Below are 15,062 nucleotides of genomic sequence, written 5' to 3'. Positions count from 1 at the left end.
GCCAATTTTTCAACTCTTATATGTGGCAAAAGGCTACAGGGTATTCTAATACCAAATCATTACTACAAGTAGTGTAACTGGAATGCAAAGGCCATGTACAAACAGGAAAAAAAAACACTGCTCATGGATTATTGCAAACTTTTGCACCATATAGCCCAGCAATTCTCAACCGGTATGTCGCAACACACTAGTGTTGCGGCTCCCAGCGACCCATTGCCCCAGTTGTGCTTCCCTTCACTCCAGGGGCGGATTGGCCTATCAAGGGATCGATCATCCCCCGGTGGGCTGACACAGTTGCTAGTGGAGTGCCGCCGCATGTTGCCACCGGAGGCCAGGCCGGCGGCAGCTGAAGAGAGAGGCCAGGCTTATTGGGCCAAACGATGAGAAGAAGCTCCACGTGAGAAAGGAAACTTTCTTGGTGTGTGAGTGGCGGCTGTGTGTGTGTGTGTGTGTGTGTGGTAGAATGAGTGACTGGGTGCGTGAGTGGCGGCTGTGTGTGTGTGTGTGTGGTAGAATGAGTGCCTGGGTGCGTGAGTGGCGGCTGTGTGTGTGTGTGTGAGTGGTAGAATGAGTGCCTGGGTGCGTGAGTGGCGGCTGTGTGTGTGTGTGTGTGTGTGGTAGAATGAGTGTCCTGGGTGCGTGAGTGGCGGCTGTGTGTGTGTGTGTGTGTGTGTGGTAGAATGAGTGCCTGGGTGCGTGAGTGTGTGTGGTAGAATGAATGCCTGGGTGCGTGAGTGTGTGTGGTAGAATGAATGCCTGGGTGCGTGAGTGGCGGCTGTGTGTGTGGTAGAATGAATGCTTGGGTGCGTGAGTGGCGGCTGTGTGTGTGGTAGAATGAGTGCCTGGGTGCGTGAGTGGCGAGTATGTGTGTGTGTGTGTGGTAGAATGAGTGCCTGGGTGCGTGAGTGGCGAGTATGTGTGTGTGTGTGTGTGTGTGGTAGAATGAGTGCCTGGGTGCGTGAGTGGCGAGTATGTGTGTGTGTGTGTGGTAGAATGAGTGCCTGGGTGCGTGAGTGGCGAGTATGTGTGTGTGTGTGTGGTAGAATGAGTGCCTGGGTGCGTGAGTGGCGAGTATGTGTGTGTGTGTGTGGTAGAATGAGTGCCTGGGTGCGTGAGTGGCGAGTATGTGTGTGTGTGTGTGTGTGTGGTAGAATGAGTGCCTGGGTGCGTGAGTGGCGAGTATGTGTGTGTGTGTGTGGTAGAATGAGTGCCTGGGTGCGTGAGTGGCGGCTGTGTGTGTGTGTGTGTGTGATAGAATGAGTGCCTGGGTGCGTGAGTGGCGGCTGTGTGTGTGTGTGTGTGTGTGTGTGTGTGTGTGGTAGAATGAGTGCCTGGGTGCGTGAGTAGCGGCTGTGTGTGTGGTAGAATGAATGCCTGGGTGCGTGAGTGGCGGCTGTGTGTGTGGTAGAATGAGTGCCTGGGTGCGTGAGTGGCGGCTGTGTGTGTGTGTGGTAGAATGAGTGCCTGGGTGCGTGAGTGGCGGCTGTGTGTGTGTGTGGTAGAATGAGTGCATGGGTGCGTGAGTGGCGGCTGTGTGTGTGTGTGGTAGAATGAGTGCATGGGTGCGTGAGTGGCGGCTGTGTGTGTGTGTGGTAGAATGAGTGCATGGGTGCGTGAGTGGCGGCTGTGTGTGTGTGTGGTAGAATGAGTGCCTGGGTGCGTGAGTGGCGGGCGTGTGTGTGGTAGAATGAGTGCCTGGGTGCGTGAGTGGCGAGTATGTGTGTGTGTGTGTGGTAGAATGAGTGCCTGGGTGCGTGAGTGGCGAGTATGTGTGTGTGTGTGTGGTAGAATGAGTGCCTGGGTGCGTGAGTGGCGAGTATGTGTGTGTGTGTGTGATAGAATGAGTGCCTGGGTGCGTGAGTGGCGGCTGTGTGTGTGTGTGGTAGAATGAATGCCTGGGTGTGTGAGTGACAGCTTGTGTGCGTGAGTGGCGGCTGTGTGTGTGTGTGTGTGTGTGTGTGTGGGTGTGTGGTAGAATGAGTGCCTTAAGAACATAAGAACATAAGAAAATGCCATACTGGGTCAGACCAAGGGTCCATCAAGCCCAGCATCCTGTTTCCAACAGTGGCCAATCCAGGCCATAAGAACCTGGCAAGTACCCAAAAACTAAGTCTATTCCATGTAACCATTGCTAATGGCAGTGGCTATTCTCTAAGTGAACTTAATAGCAGGTAATGGACTTCTCCTCCAAGAACTTATCCAATCCTTTTTTAAACACAGCTATACTAACTGCACGAACCACATTCTCTGGCAACAAATTCCAGAGTTTAATTGTGCGTTGAGTAAAAAAGAACTTTCTCCGACTAGTTTTAAATGTGCCCCATGCTAACTTCATGGAGTGTCCCCTAGTCTTTCTACTATCCGAAAGAGTAAATAACCGATTCACATCTACCCGTTCTAGACCTCTCATGATTTTAAACACCTCTATCATATCCCCCCTCAGTCGTCTCTTCTCCAAGCTGAAAAGTCCTAACCTCTTTAGTCTTTCCTCATAGGGGAGTTGTTCCATTCCCCTTATCATTTTGGTAGCCCTTCTCTGTACCTTCTCCATCGCAATTATATCTTTTTTGAGATGTGGCGACCAGAATTGTACACAGTATTCAAGGTGCGGTCTCACCATGGAGCGATACAGAGACATTATGACATTTTCCGTTTTATTCATCATTCCTTTTCTAATAATTCCCAACATTCTGTTTGCTTTTTTGACTGCCGCAGCACACTGAACCGACGATTTCAATGTGTTATCCACTATGACACCTAGATCTCTTTCTTGGGTTGTCGCACCTAATATGGAACCCAACATCGTGTAATTATAGCATGGGTTATTTTTCCCTATATGCATCACCTTGCACTTATCCACATTAAATTTCATCTGCCATTTGGATGCCCAATTTTCCAGTCTCACAAGGTCTTCCTGCAATTTATCACAATCTGCTTGTGATTTAACTACTCTGAACAATTTTGTGTCATCTGCAAATTTGATTATCTCACTCGTCGTATTTCTTTCCAGATCATTTATAAATATATTGAACAGTAAGGGTCCCAATACAGATCCCTGAGGCACTCCACTGTCCACTCCCTTCCACTGAGAAAATTGCCCATTTAATCCTACTCTCTGTTTCCTGTCTTTTAGCCAGTTTGCAATCCACGAAAGGACATCGCCACCTATCCCATGACTTTTTACTTTTCCTAGAAGCCTCTCATGAGGAACTTTGTCAAACGCCTTCTGAAAATCCAAGTATACTATATCTACCAGTTCACCTTTATCCACATGTTTATTAACTCCTTCAAAAAAGTGAAGCAGATTTGTGAGGCAAGACTTGCCCTGGGTAAAGCCATGCTGACTTTGTTCCATTAAACCATGTCTTTCTATATGTTCTGTGATTTTGATGTTTAGAACACTTTCCACTATTTTTCCTGGCACTGAAGTCAGGCTAACCGGTCTGTAGTTTCCCGGATCGCCCCTGGAGCCCTTTTTAAATATTGGGGTTACATTTGCTATCCTCCAGTCTTCAGGTACAATGGATGATTTTAATGATAAGTTACAAATTTTTACTAATAGGTCTGAAATTTCATTTTTTAGTTCCTTCAGAACTCTGGGGTGTATACCATCCGGTCCAGGTGATTTACTACTCTTCAGTTTGTCAATCAGGCCTACCACATCTTCTAGGTTCACCGTGATTTGATTCAGTCCATCTGAATTATTACCCATGACAACCTTCTCCATTACGGGTACCTCCCCAACATCCTCTTCAGTAAACACCAAAGCAAAGAAATCATTTAATCTTTCCGCGATGACCTTATCTTCTCTAAGTGCCCCACCAAGTGCCTTGGTGCGTGAATGGCGGCTGTGTGTGTGTGTGAGTGATTGAAAGTTTGTATGAAAGTGAGAAACTGTGTTGAGAGAGAGACTGATCAGAGGTGTTGTGTTTTTGTGAGAGAGAGAGACTAGTCAGGAAGATGATTGGTGTGTGTGTGTGTGCGTGTATATGTGTGTGTGCGTGAAACAGAGTCTGGTCAGAGATGTGATTGGTGTGTGTGACAGACAGAGACTGGTCAGGGAGGTGACTGGTGTGTGTGTGTGAGAGACACAGACTGGTTACGGAGGTTACTGGTGTGTGTGAGTGCGAGACACAGGCTGGTTATGGAGGTTACTGGTGTGTGTGAGAAAGAGACTGTGTGTGAGTGACTGGTTATGGGCCCTAAGGAAGAGGACCATGAGGACAGAGCTTCAGTAGCCACTGCTGCTTCTGGTATGTGCTATTGGTCTGCAAGGGAAAGGAGTAGGAGGGTTGCTGGAGAAGGTAAGTAAAGGTGGCTTTTTAAGTTTATTTTTCTTGATTGACTGCCATTTTAATTATTGGGTATTCTGTGATGTGTCTGTTTTGAAATATTTTATTGATATTTGGACAATTTTTAATAATTTACATGCATTTTTAATTGTTAAATGTTATTCTGTTCATCAGCCGTTTTGTAACATTTATTAGTATAGTTTTACAATTATTTCTGTGTGGGGATTTATAGCAGCTTGGCTTATTCTGTTTTCCCAATAGGCAACGTATTAGTGTTTAGGGCCTGGTTTAATATTTGTAATGTTGCCTTTTCATAGATAGGGCTGTTACTGTTTGAGTGTGTTCCATAATGTAGATGTAACTTTGTGCGGGTTAGTTTGTGTGCATTATTGCAGATCCTGGGACTATGGCAGGTGCTATATTTCTCTTTCCATTTCTCCAGGTTTGCACTGCATGCAGAGTGGCTTTTTAAGTTTTCTATTCCAGTTTGTCTCCATATTTATAATCTGTGGTCTTTCTGTACTTGATGAAGGTCAGTTCTGTGTGTGACACCAAGGTGAGGAATTTTACTAGCATGTAGGCATTTGTATCAATCTTATTTATTGTGTTTTCTCAGCAGGACATGCATTAGTGGTAAATTACTGTCTGCCAGTAAAGTGAGTTTGTTTTGCTTTTACTGAGATGTCTTCATAACCAGAATATATTTTTTGTATGGTGAGTTGTACAGATAATGCCCTAGCTCTGCTCTGCACTCATTGTTGGGTGTCGAGGGGGTTCCTGAGGATGCAGAATGTATATGTTTACATTTAGCCCCATGATGGTCACATGTTCAGTATGTCAAGCATGTGAGAACCATCTGTCAGGTGTGTCCCAGTCAAAAAAAGGTTGAGAACCACTGATATAGACCACACCTGCTCATGTTCCCTCACATCCATATATCATTCTGAAATGACTGCTTGGAAGATCAACCCTATGTGCAAGTCCCAGAATGACTGATCTGGGTGACTAAATTCCATTCTGGGTTAGAGGACCCAGTTCAGCCTATGATAAGATGCAGTCTAAATATCTAAAACCATTTGTTACTACTTTATTCTGGGATTCCAAATTTCAAGTAGTCTTCTCATTCTCCCACTAGCTACCTCCTGTCCAAGAATTCTTGATACTGTAAAAATGGCTTCTTCCATCACCTAGAAATTCTGAGTCCAGCTGTAGATCTCAGTTCACACTGCAAAGCATGATCTGATCTCTCCTTCTTTCTTTCACAGGAAGAACACAGGATTACAGAGTCCACAATGCATGATAATTCATGTCAGTCAGGACAGGCCCAAAATTTCAGTGCATAAGCAGTCTATTTAAGGCTACAAATATTTTGTTTGGCTTGGTAGTCTCCTCATGTTCCTTTGGGCTCGCAGCTTAATTGGAACTGATCCCTACTGGGGCTACAGCACTATAAGCTTTCATTAGCTAATACTCTGGAGTTGCAGTGATAATTCTTCAGCCAAGCGAAAAGAGACTGCAGCTTGCACCAGCACAAAGTACATGGTGGCATGCACCTAGAGTCTGGCTACTAGTGTGTCATCATGACTCCCCACCATCCCTCTGCAGCATCCCAGCTGAGCCATGAGGCAGAACCTGGACTTGAGAATTGAACCCCAGTCTCCTACATGACAGCACTAACCCAGTCAAGCGGCCCTAAGGTTACAGATCTTGAAGGAGGAAATCTCTAGCAGGGAAGGCACTTGGGGCAATGTGGAGATTCTAAGCTAAAAGCAGATGTATAGCAGGCCGGCTGCCAATGGTGCAACAGCTCCAGAAACATGCATCAAAAGACACAAAGTTTTGCTAATTGCTACCTATCGTATACCACAAATCCCTATTAATCCCAATGTAAAGTGGGACAGTACTTGATGTTCAGAATCTGCCCTGACAGGGCCAGAGTCTGGGATAAGAATATGGTAGCCATGGGAGCTCTCTCCACAGCAAAAATTCAGAGTGTTTTATTTTAAAATAGTCTCAGCCAAGATGAAAGCCGGGAAGGAAAAAACGCAAACCTCAAAATAAACCAATGTAGAAAGTAGAAAAGGGTAATATCTGCCTTCTAAATGAACTAAGACATTTTGCTTCCCTAATAAGAATTCGACCATTGACTAAAATCACAATCAGAAAAGTATCTGGCCACATCCCTATGTTCGAAGCAGCAGCAGACCACAGGCACAAAACATCTGAAATTTCCCTAACCAGCTGCACTGCCTTGAATTAGAAAAACAAAATGGTTTAAAAAAGTTTTATTTGAGTTGCTGTTTTTAGACTGTTTCTTTGAGTTCCCTCCTTGGTGGCACTCTGCACCACTCACAGGCCCTGGTTAGGGGAAGAACTCAGTTTATCAAGCAGGTCTGAAGACTTGGGGTGTTCAAACCAGTCCTCAAACACCATCCCTGCCAGTTGGGTTTTCAGGCTATCCCTAATGATGTTTAACTGCATACAATGGAGGCAATACATGTCACATGCGTATCAGGAATATCCTGAAAATCCATCTGGTTACGGGGGCCAAAGGACTGGTCTGAGCACCACTGGTTTCAGTTACTGCTGCTTGGCTTATACATCATCAGGATTTATATTCCATCTTAGTCAACCCAAATGGCAAACCAACACCTTTATCTTTGCCACCTGCTGCTTCTGACAAGTTTGTTGATTTGCTTCATCAGTTGCTGCAAATCAACAAACTTGTACATATAAAAATTAAGTACATATTAAAGTTAAGAAAAAACAAACAAAAAGTGTAAAAAAAAAATCTTTACCAATAAAAGAGTGCCACTGTAAAATTCTTTCAGAGTGACAATTTCCCCTGAACCCCCAAAAAATCTTCATGACTGAGCTTGTAGCCAAAACGTTTCTTGGTTTTAATCTTGCCAATTAAAAAACAAATATGATAGCAGCGCCATAGAAATCAGCTCCCAAACTGACGAGGATATCTGTCATTACTGAGCCAAAGCTATCCAGCTAATTACTAAATAAACAGGGATGCTTTATTAAGTATTTTCCATCTGAACATTGCTTATTGAAACCACCCCTCTTTTTTTTTTTTAACTGTGTATTTAGCTCACACCTTTCGTTGGTAGCTCAAGGCCAGTTATATTTGGGTACAGTAAATATTTTCCCTGTCCCCAAAGGGCTTACAATCTAAATTAGTACCTGAGGCAATGGAGCGGCAGTGGGATTTGAACCCTGGCTTCCCTAACCACTAGGCAACTCCATGCCAGACACTTTTTCCCTCTCAATACAATAGGTTTCAAACTCCCAAGTCTGTCACAGCAGGACGATGACTGTCGCCCTGCAGATTGGTGATGGATGCCCCTGCGAGTAATGTTCACACCTCTGAGAAGACTATCCTCTCCCAACTCCCTTGTTCCCTCTTCTCACATCTTTGTTACCTTCCTAACCATACACACACAGTAGCAGGCAACTCTTCGGCAGCTCAGGTTTTCAGGGTAATCAGATATAAAAAATGTACCTGTCTTTAGACCAAACATATGTAATTATATATTTCATGAATATCCTGAAAGTCAGTTCCGTTTGCTGCTTTTAAAAACTATGGTTTCCCTACCCTGTGACTACATGCAGAAAGAAAACATTTTACCATATGCTCTGATTGGGGAAAGGGAGAAAACACTGGGAAAAAGAGCTCTAGGCTTACAACTAGGCCTACTGCCGTGACTGGGAAAAGCACCTGCACCACTGTGTAGGTTGCACTTTGCAACATATGAACAGACTGTCAACAAGGCAAGCAGATGAAAATGGGAATTACTGCAGGTCAGTCAGAAGAACAGTAGCAAACAGGGATGTTTTATTTATATATAATTAGTTTTGTTTTAAAGCAACAGAAATAATTTTCTCTCCTAAGATACAAAGATTTGCCTGCATCATCCTATTTTTCTCTCTTGATCTCAACCTTCTCTCTTTTGTGTTCAAAACTACTCTACTCCAAGGGAAAATTAAAAATATCAGAAGTAAACAATGTGCACTCTTTATTCTGGCCAGTCTCTAACTGTTTACAGCACTCCGTAAGTGGAGTCCTCGCCTTAGCTGTATGCATCCTTTACTTATTTATTTATTCAAAAATATTTCTTCTCCACTTATAAGGAAGCTTTCAAGCTAAGCAGATGACAAGATAATATATAACAATAAAATAAACAAAACATAAAATACATACAACAAATTCCAATTAAATGCTTCCTTAAACAATAGTCTTTAGCTGTCAGTCATAAAGAGGGCTTTCTGATGAACAATACAACAACACTATTAAGTTACTTTGTGTCACTGTGGTGGGAATAACAAAAAGGCAACAGTTAAAAAATAATAATAATTCAAATTCTTATTTTGCCTCGGGAATGAAATAATCACCAAAATGGAAGGTGAGGCACCTCAAACTACTGAAGTGCACCCAATTTAGTCTAATATTTATTTGCCTTCATATTGGGTAGGAGAAATTAAACCTTTTGTTTGCCTGTCTAGAATGAGCACTGCAAGTTGAAACAGTAATTTGGGTCTGCAGCTGTGCTTTAAGGAATATCACGCTTAATGCTTTGGAAGCGGACAATAAAATACAGGTTACTCCCATCCACCCACACCATCATTCTTGTTTGAAATGAAAAGAGGAACTGTGCAGTGCTTCTGAAACAATGAGACTTTTCGTTCCCTGCAGAGGATAGGATTGGATATATGTATGTGGAACATGGAAATAAATTGAAATATCATCATTAGTGTATTTAAAAGGCACAGTCTGTACTCTGCCGTACCTGCCCTTCAGGTTCTCGAGCTCCCTGTGATGTAACATGCTCCTCAGGTGCTCATTCATATCCTAGGACACAAAGAGATAAAAGTGAGAGGCAGAAGGCAGCAGCAGCTGTTGTCCTGGATTATGGAAAGATCTAATAATGGTTGGCATTCTTTTCTAAGACGCAGATGCTCATTAATAAAAGGGCTAGTGTTTGTTAGTCAACCCCACATCAACAGCTGTGCTCTGGGCCTCTCTCACAGACTTGCATAGCTGGTATGTGTACCTACCACCTAACTTCCAGGTCATTACATTCAAGCCACAGAGCAGAAAAAGACTCCGTGGTACTTCAGAGCTGGCACAATCAGAATGCACTGTACTGGAGGTGGGCAGCTAGCGATTTCTCTTCTCTCTTTTTCCTCATATTTCCTTTGGTTTTTTTCTATATAACAGATATTGGTTCTGGTGTCCGAGGGAATATCAAACATTTGAGATGTCACTTGCTACAATGAAGCCCTTTCATGTCAAACTCTGACCCCAGGACTTACCGAATACATAGGTCATGTTAACATGCAGTGATGCGCACACTATTCTGTGTACAACTTACTTCCAATTTAACACGGAGTTTAAGAGCACAAAAAATGTGTGCATGTAGATGGGAGTGAAACTGAACACAACTTAGCACACATCAAGGCGAATTACATTAATAAAGGCATTAGCTACTACTCTCCAGTACAGAGAGGTGTGTAAGCTTTGCTCATGTTTCCTTAATGTGGAAATTTAACTCCTTGCTAGAGTTGGACATAAGTTTCTGGGCCTAGTGCAGGGGTTAGTAACCTGCAGCTCCCCCCAGCACTCAGCAGCAGGCTTCTGTCAGTCATGTGGACTGCAGGGAAATGACATCAGCGATTGGGCAATCCTAGCTTGACTGGTGCTGAGTTACTGCGGCAGCAGGAAGAGGAGAGGGGCCTCCTCCTCCTCCTCAGCCTGCCGGCCCGGGCCTGAGGAAGGAGTTCTCCTGCTGCCATGCAAATGACAGAGAAACCCCTCCTCCCCACTCTCTTCCCTCGTTCCTGCTGCCTATGCCAGTGGAAGGCAGCCTGAAGACTTCCTACCACTGCCTCACTCCTAGTTGAATGCTTCCTATTCCAACTGCTTTTGTGCTGCCAGCTACTCACATCCTTCGGCCATTACAAAATATTAAAAAAAACAAAACAAAACAAAAACACCCAACAACATTGGGGCCTTCCAGTCTATGGATCTTTCCACACCAAAGGCCATATCCTTCCTCAAAAGCCCACCCAGACCCTGCTCTCCTGGGACTTGCCTCAATGCCCTCTGACGACCAATGTCAGTAAGATAAATAATAATAAATAAAAGTTTTAAGTAACACTGATTCACAGAACACACACAAGCTTGCATGAGCATGTATGAATAAGTGAGCACATGCGAGTAAGTGGGGAGAGAGCATGCGCTTAGGAGAACATACATGAGTCAATAAGCATGTGCATGAGTGAGAATGTGTGACAGGGAGAGTGTGACAGAGGAAGGGTGTGTGAGCATATGAGAGATCGGTGTGTGATAATGAACATGTGTGTGTATATACTGTATGAGAGAAAGGAAAACATTTGTATATACCTTCCATCCCCAACTAACTCTTCTATTCTCACATTTGTATACCACTTTTTTCCCCAACCAGGGATCCAAAGAGGTTTTATGATATTCCCAGGGTGACTTGAAATCAAAAGTTCCCAGGGTATGAAGAGTTGGGGATTTTTTTATTTTTTTTTTAAATCTTATTAGTTTTAAATACCAGGTGTTATCTGAGGTATCTGCTGTTTAAAATATTTTACTGGTGTGTGGGAAATTTATAAAAAATTGAGTTTTTAATTATTGGATGTTCTATTTATCAGCTGTTTTGAAATATTTATTCTTTTTAATAGAATGGTTTTACTATTATGATTGATGTTTTATATTGCTTGATTTTATTGTTTGATTTTTTTTTAATTGAAATTTTTTATTGGCCGATACTAACAATGTACAAAACAAGGCAATTAAATACAATGAAATAAAAAAATACAGCTGGAATGGTGATATTTCTGTTTTTCCACTGTTGCACTGCATAGACAGTCTAGCTTCTTGCTGCTTTCAGTTCAGTTTCTGTGGGCACTTTTCTATTTATACTTCATAGTATCTTTATTTTGTACTTGGGGAGAGTCTATATATTCCTCACATATGACCGAGGTGAGGTATTCTGCTAGCATGTAGTTTCTGTGTAAGGATCTATAGCAGGTTTGAAAAATGTCTCCATGACTTACTTGCCAGGGATGAAATACACTCACCATGTACCCCTGCTGCCCCCATCCCTCCCCCCTCCCCCCCAAATAACTTGCTTTTTAAGAGAGTGGGGCAGGGACTGGCAGGAGTACACATAGTGAATATATTTCCTTCCTGGAAAGTGTACCCTACCCAGCAGCCCTCTCTCCCCCCCACAACCTCAGGTGTAATCCTCTTCTCACAGTTCTCCCCCTCCCAATTCAGTTTCACGTTCTCTCTCTTTTCTAGTCCCTCACCCTCTGTCTTTCTGTGCCCCAAGACACTTCCTGCAGCTCTTCGCCTGATTCCTGTTTCTTTTCCATAGCAGGAATTTTCCCTGTGACCCTGCTCTGCCACTGCCTGTCAGTGTTAAGGATGGAGGGATGAGGAAAGGGTTGATTCCCATAGCAGCAGGGGAGGCATTTGCCAGTTCTTACCAACAATGGAAATCAATTTGTCTGAGACAAGCAGGTGAGCATATTTTTCAGTCCCTGACCATTAATTTGCATCAAATACATAACAAAAAGGTAGTCGTGGATTTCAGCAGAATGTAACGCCATACAATTTGCAACAGTAGGGGGGTAGGTATATTAGGAAATTTTGCTAACTAACCAATTACAAATCATGTTTCAAGCATGATCTCAGGAGATGCAGAAGGATCACTTTTAGTAGTAATGAGTACAGGATCATGCTTATAAGCAGATATAAGCAACATCCTGGTACCAGTGAACATTTCAAAGTGCTTCCTTTCAAGAACTAACTCTTTCCTTGTGCATCTTTATTTTTTTCCTAGCACAAACAAGATTTTAAAAAACCAGAGAAATCAGACAACTAACTTTCCCACATACTAAAGCTCAACCTTAACATTTAATCATCTCTTACCTTTTTTGAGTTGTAAACGATATGACACAATATGCATTTTTGTTTTTGAGCCATGGTGATCAATCTGGAAGGTCTCACACCATACCTATAACAAGAAAAGTCAATATAACTCACTGATATTCAATAAAATATGTGCTACTGTTAAATATCTCTCAATTTACATCCATTTTTAGAGTCATATTTGTCTGATAATAGAGAAGGGACATCTATTCTGTGTTATAAACGGAAATGCATTGCTAATCTTTTTCCATTTTCTACTTGTGACAGATCTCCAAACAAGTAGCCCTTTTTCCAGCACTTAAGAAACCTAGGAAGAATTTTGAATGCGGGGTGGCTGCTTGGCCCCAGTTAGACAAAAGAATAAAACTGAAGAGCAAAAACTATCTTCTGCTGACAAAAGTATGTGAAAGGTGCACCATTCTGAATGCTCACAAGATGGCATTCATTCTGGTAAATTTGCACAACACATTTCTACTGTGTTAATAGCAAGAGTGTTTGATGCTCTATATGGGAAACTCTCCTTTAAGAGAAATGAGGAGCAAGATTCTATAGAGGGAGTGTGTCACTTAATATTAAAAAGGTTGTAGATTTAAGAGGGGAGAAAAATGAAAATAGATTAGAAGTTGGTTGGAGGGAACCCATCCAGGGAATAGGTTCTACGTGGGGTGGTCTCTCTTATGAGAAGGTCCTGCAGGGACCTTCCCCTTCAAAGGGAAAGGCCTGAGGAACGTGGGGTTCCCCCTCAAGGAGAAGCAGTCAAGGGGACTGGATTGGGAGTTATCATTAGTGAAGGAGAGTGAGAGGCCCCACAGATGGAGGTTTGACAGCTTCGGGAATTTGAAGAGTCTCAGAAGAATGGGAGTCGGATGACACCAGGGACCGTGTCTGGCTATCTGCTTCACGGGAGCTATGGAGACATGGATTTGGGCATACAGCAGAGTCCACAGTGAAGTACAAAGAGTCCAAAAGGGAGTACAGAGGAGTTATTCATTGGTACTTATAGCATTAAGACGTTGACACACAGAGTCTCTGGGAGGGAGAAAGGAACTAGAAGAGAAAAAGAGCAGAAGCGATGTTCACCGAGTGTGTGTTGGTGAAAACAAGGAGTTTAAGGAACAGTGACAAGTGTGATGTGACTAACTTCTCCTATCATGGGAGGTGTATAGAGTTTGTTGTAATTTAGAACTTTTCATTTGTCCTACACTTTTCTGTAACCACCTCAGCCTAAACTACTGCTATACACTCTGATGGCTAGTACCACCAGAAAACAAAAGTTGTTTGAATATACGTTGGTGGAGTAAGCTCATTTTTTCTTTTGTGGTGTGATCTGCTTAAGAGAAAAGCAATCAGGAGGTGTAAGAGGAGATTCTCTGGAGCCTGAGATCCATAACCAGCTCAGGCTTCTGGTCCACTATGCCATCTGCTTGACCCACATTCCCGCTGAAGGCTTCCCAAGAGATACTTACTCAGCTCACTCAGATGCCAGGCCCTCTCATATTTAAGCGCCCATCCGGGAGGGGGGATACATACGAATTACACAAGGAACAGCACTTCGATAGCTCCTGCATGAACGAATAATGAGATCCAACTTTGTGCTGATGGTGGTTGTTCTTCAACTCAGGGTTGCTTCTGAGGTAGAAGACTGCCTGTGACACAAGGCTGGTGCCTCTCTGGCTCCTCTCTCTTAGTTATGCTCATCCTTAATCTTAGCTTCTATTTTTATACTGATGGTATTTTGTTTTTAAATTCAATAAATTATGCTGAATTTTATAACTTATCCACCTGCCTTAAGCGATTTCATAGCATAGAGTCAATTTCCTGCTACTAAATGCTTCTAAAACGGAAGTCCTCCTGGAAGAAAGAAAGAAAAAAATCTCACCTACTACCCCCATTGGTAAGCTTTGTATCACCTTGGATGCCAATATCTGTAAATTTATATCATCTACATCACAGACAGAAAAATTCTTAGAAAGCGTGGGTGAAGGACAACATTTCTACGAGTCAGGGCAAATTATATCTTCTACCTTATAAATGGGCTCTGACCGACCGCCCGCAAATGCGCAGTAGAGAGCAGCTCTACTGCGCATGCGCGGGAGACTACGTCGGTCAGAGCGGAACTAAGATGGCGCTGGGAGGAGCAGCAGCGGCGGATCGGCGGCGACGATATCGGGCGGAGCAGCGGCGATATGCAAGTGTCAGGCGGGCCGAGGTACGGCGGCAGCAGCGATATCGGGAGGCAATGTGGCGGCGGTGCGCGCTGGGGAGGGATCCCCGGAGATCTCCCGTCTCCATGAGCAGGCCACGCTGAAGAGCATAAGAGGGAGAGGGAAGGGGGTGGGGATTGAGAGTGGGTGGGGAATGACTGCGGGAGTGGGAGGGAGAGTGAGGAGGGAGGTGAGAGTGAGGGAAGGGGAGGGAGAATGAGAGTGAGGGGGGAGGTGAGAGTGGGGGAAGGGAGAATGAGGGGGGAGGTGAGAGTGGGGGAAGAGGAGGGAGAATGAGATGGGAGGTGAGAGGGGGGGAAGAGGAGGGAGAATGAGATGGGAGGGTGAGAGTGGGGGAAGAGGTGGGAGAATGAGATGGGAGGTGAGTGGGGGAAGAGGAGGGAGAATGAGATGGGAGGTGAGAGTGGGGGAAGAGGAGGGAGTGGGAGAGAGAATGATGGGGGAGGTGAGAGTGGGGGAAGAGGAGGGAGAATGAGATGGGAGGTGAGAGTGGGGGAAGAGGTGGGAGAATGAGATGGGAGGTGAGTGGGGGAAGAGGAGGGAGAATGAGATGGGAGGTGAGAGTGGGGAAGA

General features: G+C 43.9%; 1 protein-coding gene across 6 annotated transcripts in view; it reads right to left on the bottom strand.

Moving 5' to 3' along the window:
• The window catches only part of ZNF106 (zinc finger protein 106), a 152,236-nt gene extending 137,983 nt beyond the window's left edge, over positions 1 to 14,253 (bottom strand). The window contains exons 1-3 of one of the 6 annotated variants that reach the window (XR_003856292.1): positions 13,731 to 14,247; positions 12,265 to 12,349; positions 9,089 to 9,150 (exon numbers count right to left, since the gene is read on the bottom strand). Coding sequence is in view for 4 of the 6 variants with exons in the window: in XM_029598621.1 (XP_029454481.1) it covers positions 9,089 to 9,150; positions 12,265 to 12,318 (116 nt within the window). In the remaining 2 variants the exon portion in view is untranslated. Of the gene's footprint in view, positions 1 to 9,088; positions 9,151 to 12,264; positions 12,350 to 13,730 lie in introns of all 6 variants that reach the window. The other 5 variants (XR_003856291.1, XM_029598621.1, XM_029598624.1 and 2 more) reach the window with 5 other exon arrangements.
• Between the last annotated feature and the right edge of the window lie 809 nt (positions 14,254 to 15,062).

The sequence above is a fragment of the Rhinatrema bivittatum genome, chromosome 4, assembly GCF_901001135.1.
Source record: "Rhinatrema bivittatum chromosome 4, aRhiBiv1.1, whole genome shotgun sequence".
NCBI lineage: Eukaryota > Metazoa > Chordata > Amphibia > Gymnophiona > Rhinatrematidae > Rhinatrema > Rhinatrema bivittatum.
The sequence above is the reverse complement of the archived record's forward strand: the minus strand, read 5'-3'. Positions and strand labels throughout refer to the sequence as shown.